We start from the raw sequence: 8422 nt of genomic DNA, 5'->3' as shown, positions 1-8422 counted from the left end.
CTCCTCCTCCCCCCCCCTCCTCCATCTCTTTTTGAGACAAGATCTCACTCTGTAGCTCAGGCTGGCTTGGAACTTACTATGTAGCCCAGGGTATCATGGAACTTGCATTGATTCTGCTGCCTCCACCTCCCAAGTGCTGGGATTACAGGCATGAACCCTCACACCAATTTCACTTTCTTCTTACAAAATGATTTATTGAGTATCCTTTTAGCTTTAGCAAGTGAAACTTATCATTAGAAATTAAGAAACAGCCAGGAGCGGTGGTGCACACCTTTAATCCCAGCACTCTGGGGGCAGGAGGCAGGTGGATCTATGTGAGTTCAAGGCCAGCCTGGTGTACATAACAAGTTCCAGGCCTCCAGGCCAGCTGGAGCTACAGGGAGACCGCCCCCCATACAAAAAAATTAAAAAACGAAGAATTGCAGAATTGATGACAGAGAAGCCACGATTAGGAAGGAAGAATATTTACATCATTCAAATTCCCTGCCCTCTTTTTTTTTTTTTTTTTTTAAATTCAGTTAGTCATTCATCTCATTCTTTTTTTGGAAAGCCATTTTTTTTTAAAACCATTAGTCTTATAATTACATAACAGCATGCCACTGTTAAGGTGATAGCATGCCATTCTTGCCATCTGTGACTTCAGTGCACCCAGAGATGCTGGCCTCCTGCCCCTGCCCTCTTGCATCCCACCCCCTACTGCCAAGCAATCAAAGAAACCAGAATTCCACTTTCCAAAGGATCACAGAAACTAGAATCCCATCTCCTTCAAAGACAGCCATAAAACCCAGAAATATTACTCTGCCCTCTCCCTGACTCCCTGAGTAGGTGCTGGCCATAAACAATTCTGTCTTGCATTGTGTGCCCAAGAGATAGGGAAACTACACTGAGAACCAAGGAAAACAGGAATAGGCCGAACTTGAGGAGCTCCCCCTCGGTCTGTTCCCGCTAGATCACACTCCTGCATTCACTGCATTTCTATTCGGCCATCCAGATATTCTTCATAGAACCTAAGCATAAGAATACAGTTTTCAAGGACTGGAGAGATGGCTCACTGTCTGCTCTTGCAGAAGACCCCGGTTCTGTTTTGATCACCCACATGGTAGCTAACAACTCTCCTTAACTCTAGTTCCAGGAGATTTGACATCCTCTTCTGGCCTCTACAAGCATTGCATGACATGGGTACACTTAAATACATGCAGGCAAAACACATGTATACACATAAAATAAAAACAAAAAAATAAAAAAAAAATGAATAAATGAATAAAAAAATTTAAATGCAGGTTTTCCTGGGACTCTAGGTCCTCATTTCTGAAAGTTTCTGTGTCATATAAAACTTTGGTGAAATAGGTCTGCCAAGCTTCTCTCTTGTTAACTTGTCTTTTATTACAGGAGTGTTGGCTGTGACCCTTCTGTTAGCAAAAACACAAAAGCAATTCAACAAATGATGCTGGAAAAACTGGACATCCATATGTAAAAACAATTTTGACACTCTGGGGACAGAAAGGTGTGACCCCCCCTTCCCCTCACCTAACAGTTCTTGTTGGTTTTTGTTTTTGTTTTTTTTGTCTTTTTTTTTTTTTGAGACGGGGTCCCTATAGCCCCAGCTGGCCTGGAACTCACTTTGTAGACCAGGCCAGCTTCTGTCTCTGAGTGCTGACACCAAAGGCATGCACCACCACGTCTGGCCAGAATATAAGTTTTAAACTTCTCTTACTGAATTGATTCCTATACATGGTCTATTTTTTCATTTGGTTATGTTCTGTAAAGTCACCTTAAATAGTTAACCAGCAAATACTGTGATGCTGGGAATGACCAGCCGAATGCTCATGGCAAAAGTGGTTACCAAAATTGATATAAAAAGATTTAATAAAGAATATATGCAGGAGAAATAGCAAGATAATCCACAGAGAGAAAGAGAGAAAGAAAGGAGAGAGATAGGAGAGAGAGAGAAGAGAGAGGGGAGAGAGAGAGAGAGAGAGAGAGAGAGAGAGAGAAAGAGAGAGAGAGAGAGAGATCACCCCTTCAGAGTAATGGGAGTTCTTTCTAACAGTGCAGGAAACTTACTTGGTCTTACCTCATGTGCCATTTGTGTGTGGAGTCCATATCTGGAGATAAGTGGGCATCTCACTATCTTAAATAGTAAATTTTATAGTATCAGTTAGTTGTTCTTTCTGAGACTGGGAGCTTGGGGTGAGGCTCCGGGAGGTTGTAAGGAGTCAGGCTTTGAATATTTGAATAAGACATCACAATCACTGGGTCAGACTCCAAGTAGTCAGGGTCTGTTGATAAAGCCTGAGGGATTTTGCTTTTATTTTTTTGGTCTCTACAAATACTGAACTGTTGCTTCTAGTGGAACTTTGTGAGGCTAGTTTCTCACAAATCTCTGGCCTAGTGTTTTTCTTCAGTAGAACTGGTTTCTGCATTACACGACCTGTTTGCCCAACATACTTATAAAACCAGCCAATCCCAGCCGCACTGAAAACCTGCTCTTCCACAGAACGCTCTTCTGCCGAACACTTAGCAGGTATTAAAAATGTTTCCACAGCCTCCTGCTCCTCAAAAACTGCCTCTCCCGAAACTTAAACAAGGCAGGAGACCCAGACTCTTATAACTAGTTGTAATGTTGTCCAAATCCTTTAGAATTGACACTCTGAAGCCCTGAAAAATTTGCACTGTGAATGAGGACATTTCTGAGATTCCACTCATCACACCAGGGATCAGTCTCACTGTTCTCTTTGTTTCTCTTGTCTGGGACTCTATTCTCTACAGTAAACTTTAAGGTCTATAGTGTCACCTGCTGGTCAAAGAGGAAAAAGTTCAGAGAAGTAACTAGCCACAACTATTTATATTTTTTTCAACAAAATGTTCAATTTTCAAAGGCCTCTAAAATGGCTACATATAAACACACAATTACATCTAAAGGCACAATATAAGTTGAGATGCTAAAAAATCACACTTGCACAGCATCCTTTGTGAACCTAAGACTCTAACCCTTGATAGTCATCACCAATCAGATTGTTTGGTTAAAAAAACTATTAAACTATTACAGAAAACAAAAATATGCTTTATTTTTCCAAAATTTCCCCAAAACATTCAAATTACCCATGGATATTTGAACAAGAAGGTAAATGGTGGTTGCATGCATGAGATTGTGTGTGTGTGTGTGTGTGTGTGTGTGTGTATCCATAGTATAGGCCAAAGGAGGATGTCAGATGTCTTCCTCTATTGTTTACCACCTTAGTTTTTGATAAAGGGTCTCTCACTGGAGTTGAAACTTTCCACTTCAGCTAGGCTGGCTAGTTAGAGAGCTCCCAGGATCCACCTATCTCCATCCCCCCAATGCTGAGGTTATAGACGTATATGGCCATACCCAGCTTTTTACATGAGTGCTAGGGATTTGAGCCTAGGTTCACTTGCTTTCACAGCAAGCATTTTTACCCAGTCATCTCCCTACTCAAATAGTATTGTGTTTTAACTCAAATAATTTTATCATTTAAAAATCCATGCTTATATAAATATATAATTGAATGAATAATGGAACGGACAAATAATTTAGTAAGGGAGAAGAGGCAGTGCTTCTTTACCAAATAATTCATAATACATGTAAAAGGATTACTATAATAATTATAGGCTAGATTCAGCTATGGGCACTAAAATCAGTACTAAAGTATGTGGAGAAACAGGATATTTGCATAGACTCAAGGTGGTTCCCCCAAGATGTTTGTTAATTACAAAGGGAAAGTAACTGTATATCAGATGACTTGGCAGCCTCATCTAAATGATGTCATCAAGTTTAACCTCACTAGATGTAAGGCATATTGACATCATGCACACACTGTGGTCATACCACTTCTGTGATATTTTTGCCTAAAATGAATAACTTCAAGTTAGTGATTAGAAATTAGTCAAACTGGGGCTGGAGAGATGGCTCAGTGGTTAGAAGTACTGGCCACTCTTGCAGAGGACCCAGTTTAGTTCCCAACACTCACATGATAACTCAAAAAAGTCTATGACTCCTATTCCAGGGGCCCTGACACTCTCCTCTGGCCTACAAAGGCACTGCACACATGTGTACATATACAAAGAGATACCCAAACATATAAAACACATTTAAAAATATTAGCACTGAGGGGGATGGAGAGTTGGCTCAGGGGTTAAGAACACTGATTGCTGTTGCAGAAGACCCAGGTTCAAATCCCAGCACCCACATGGCAGCTAACGACTGTCTGTAACTCCAGTCCCAGGGGAATCCAACAGCCTCTTCTGGCCTCTGCAGGCATTGCACAACACGGGTACACTTATCTACATGCAGGCAATACACGCATACACATAAATTAAAAATAATAAATAAAAAATTTTAAAAATTAGCACTGACAACATATTAGACCAAAAGGTAAATAATAACTCTCTTGTGTGGTATTTCTCTTTCTCTTTCTCTCTCTCTCTGGTTCAAACTCAGGACTTCATAAATGATAAGAGACAAATAATTCTCCAGCTAAAGGGGAGATGAGAGTCAACCTCTTACCTCTGGAGCACTATATGAGTTAGAAAAGGTATTCTTTCAAGCAAAAAAAAAAAAAAAAGAAAAAAACCCAGGCCCTGCTGAATGTGAGTTTGTAGTAGCTCTGGCTCTGAGTCCCAGTGACTTGAAGGGAGCACAATGCTCAGAGAAACTACAACTGATGTGGTAGCCATGGAAGGAGAAACAAAAATGTATAAATTCCTCTTCTCTAATGGGGGAAAACATTAAATGTGGATTTTTTTTTTCCTTAAAATTGGAATGAAATATCATTAGCAGAGTATTTGGTAGCAAGAGTCTCATCCAAGGAAGACATTCTTTGAGTTTAATATCCTCAAGATCCTGGTGCCTAAGGGCTAAAAGACAAGAATACTCCAGGCCTCAAATTATTCCATTTATTTTGTATGTACGTGTATGAATGTGTGTGTGGTACGTGTATGTGTGGTGATGTGCCCGTGTGAGTGCAGAGGCCAGAGGCATGTGCTAGATGTGCTGTTCTATCATACTCCACCTTATTCCTTTGAGACAGGGCTTCTCACTGACCTTAGAGCTAGCCAGCAAGCCCCAGTAACACTCCTGTCTCCATTCCCTGCAGTGCTGGGGTCACAGGCTCGCATAGCCATGCCCTGCTTTGTATGTGGGTGCCTGTGATTTGAACTCAGATCTTCATGCTTGCAAGCAAGTGGTCTTACCCAATGAGCCATCTCCGCAAGCTCAAGTTGTTCCATTTCTTTTATACAAGTCCTGGTTGGATTGAGCTATTTCAAATGCTTTGGACAAATTATCTTTTTTTTTAGGTACTGTGAAAAGTAGCAAAATTTTATATCACTGACTGTAAGAGTCATGAAAAAGTTCAGTAAGCCTATCTTAAAGGATGCTAAAAAACCTCCCACCCCACCCCACCCCCACTCTAGAAAAAACCCAAACCTCCCAATTTGAGGATTGGGGATACTGGGTTCTTTCCCCAGCAACACACACACACACACACACACACACACACACAGTCCCAATTTGTAATTGTGTTGTTGACTCTTTGTGATCATCTTCTCATCTAATAGCATATTTTTGAATGGGAGGATTCCTGGAATTGCCTAAGATCACTAAAGATGATGCACTGTGGGGGGTCTATTTTTACAACAGTATCTCCTAAACAGGAGCAATAATGCCCCCTTCTGTGTGAGAATGGGCACCTCAACAGGCAGGATTTCTCTCATCCATGCTCTTGGGTGGACTACAACACACTTAGTTGACCTTGGCACTATGTGGTCATGGTGGTGGTGGTAGGATGATGTGGTATATCACCAAAATGCCTTCAGAATGAACCTAAGCCTAGCAGATAAGAGGTGGGAAGAACTGTTGTAGTGATCTTTTTGATGCCTGGGTGGTAGGCAGGAGTTTAAGAGGCTTTCATTGTGACACAAAGGAAACAGAATGTGGGGACGTGTCACAGCGGGGCAAGTGACGGAATAAAGACCTAGTTACTAGGACCAGGGAATAAACACCAGAAGCCTAACAGAAGGGAGATGGAGCCCCAGCTCCTGGCCCCCTTTCCCACCCCCTCCCCCAGGCTCTCTGAGATGGCACCTTCCACCTGAACATCATCTCCCTGGTTTTAGTCCTTAACTCTGGTCTCTGACTCCTGCTTGGTTCCATCTCCTCCACAGGACCATCACACATTCTTCCTGGAATCTCTAAGGTTTTCTGCTTTGCTCCAGCTCTGATGGCAGGCTCTGACGACACAGCTGAGGTGCCCATCCCATCTCAAACCCCTAACCCTACTCCTGGTCTTCCACAAGTGGCACCAAACCCTGGTATCACCATTTCTCTGCTCGAAACTGATCACTTCCACTTTCCTGCCGGGGTTCCCTCCCTTTGCCAAATAGCAGTCGCCCTGTAGTAAGAGCCAGGGTTGCACATAAATTTAGCAATCTCTTAAGAGAAGTTAAAGATGTTCTTAAAAATATAGCAGACTTTGAAGAGAAGACTACAGAAGTCAGAGAACCTTTTGATGATGCCAGCACTTCTCAAGACATGTCAGAACCTGGAAAGTTCAGAGGATCTGAGAGAAGGAGTACAATTCGACTGAAAAACCTGCTCATTGGTTTAGACTGAGAGAGAGAACAGAATGCCAAGAAACAGAAGATGACACTGAAACACAAGAACAGTAAGAACACAGTGCAATGGTATGCTAGGGATCTGGGCAGTTCAGAAGAGATGAGAGGCTTTAATGAAACGCAGCTGAGTATGGAAACGGGAAGATACGGATCCTATCATGTCCATGGAGAATGTAGAAAACTCAGGAACAACATGGATCACTTGCTCCAAGAAGCAGATCACTGGAATAAACAGCACAGAGAGCTCAGTGAACTAATGAAGTTGTTTCAGAAATCCCAGAAAGAAGGAGGAGAAATTCTTGAAAACAATGGAGCCTACTTCCAAATCCAGCCAAATAATGAAGTGTCAACTAAACAGGATCTGGAGGCTCAGGTGAGGAAGCTGAGCCAGGACACACACTTGCTGCATTTGATCTCGACCCTGCTGGAGAACGAATGCCGGATTTTACAGCAGAGAGTCGAGATACTCAGTGAATTACATCTCCTCGAAACTGGAACCTTGCAGGAGAAGCCGACGCAAGTACTCTGTGAGCAGGACAGGAAGAATCAGAAATCAGTGGAAGCAGACAAAGTAGAAAGTAATAAGCAGACTGTGCAAGAAAGAGAAGGCACGACTCACAGGAAAGAGAAGGTCTACAGGAGCTCTGATGCTTGCCTTAGCAAGAAAGCTCAGAATAACCGCTTCAACTCTCATATCGCAAGAAGAGCGCTCATAGGGAGGACAGTCAGCAGCTTCCTATAGAAAGAAGACATCAGAAGCAGAGTCAGCATCAGGCGTGACTGAGCATCAAACCTTGAACAGATCTTCTGGTTCAAACAAGAAAGCAACGGAATGAGAAAGTGGGGACAGATTAGTCATTACCTCTGTAGTTACGAGAGCTTGGACTTCAGTAACCAACCTTTGAACACCAATTAAGTAAAACTCAATTTAAAAAATGAAAAGGAAAGTGTTTGGGTGGGTGATTTTGTTTTCTTTTTGTTTTCTTTTTCTTTTTCTTTCTTTTTTTTTTAAATCTGAGGGAGGACAGTCTCTGGAGGGGGTGATCTTTTTTCTTTTGAGTGTGTGTGTGTGTGTGTGTGTGTGTGTGTGTGTATTTCATACAGAACATCTCAAACAATCTTAATCATCTTTATAATCCCAATCCCCACTGGCACCCTCCCATAGCCCCACCACCACCACTGGAGCCCATATACTCAGTCATCCCTGTCCACTGTGTTGTCAGTGGCCCCAGCTGTTCCCCAGTGCAAGTCCATTCGCTGAGTCTATCTAGAGTCCCTTGTTTTAGGAAGAGCAACTCTTCTTCATCTAGCAGCAATCAGTTGCCTGTGGGGGTTCGAACCAGTGACCCCCGGAGAGGTGATGATTGGGGATGGGTAAACACGCCGTTCACCAGCCCACACTGCCCCCATTACCCGGGGACACTCAGATGCAATGGGGAGTCTAGTCAAGCAGGGACTCATTTATTGCAGGTGTTTCGAAGCTTATAAAGGCTCCTGGAACTCCCGCCCCCATGAGGGTGTATCTTAAGGATGGTCATGCGCTGATCATGTACTCCTCAGCAGTGCGGAAATATTCTTCAGACTTTCAAAGCAAGCCAGGCCGTGCCCCCAGTAACTTCCTTTCGGACCTATGCAAGGTGGGGCCTTTAGGTCCCCACATATCCCCCTTTTTATTTTTATTTTAAGGCCAGACTGACTTTATTTCACAGGTTACCCACCTCATAGGCAGCTCCCTGAAGAGAGATGGCTATCTCCTTCCTCTAATCTTATGCCTTTTGTCCTGTCTTAT

The 8422-nt window shown here is 42.7% G+C and overlaps 1 protein-coding gene across 1 annotated transcript; it reads left to right on the top strand.

Annotated features, from left to right (window-relative positions):
• Positions 1-6239: 6239 nt before the first annotated feature.
• Positions 6240-7375, top strand: Spz1 (spermatogenic leucine zipper 1). Its single transcript, XM_008853341.1, is given in 2 exon segments — positions 6240-6354; positions 6357-7375. Coding segments are annotated over 2 exon segments (1134 nt in total).
• The last annotated feature ends 1047 nt before the right edge of the window (positions 7376-8422 follow it).

This window comes from Nannospalax galili, unplaced genomic scaffold, assembly GCF_000622305.1.
Source record: "Nannospalax galili isolate Female #2095 unplaced genomic scaffold, S.galili_v1.0 scaffold45, whole genome shotgun sequence".
In the NCBI taxonomy this organism is placed as follows: domain Eukaryota; kingdom Metazoa; phylum Chordata; class Mammalia; order Rodentia; family Spalacidae; genus Nannospalax; species Nannospalax galili.
The sequence above is the reverse complement of the archived record's forward strand: the minus strand, read 5'-3'. Positions and strand labels throughout refer to the sequence as shown.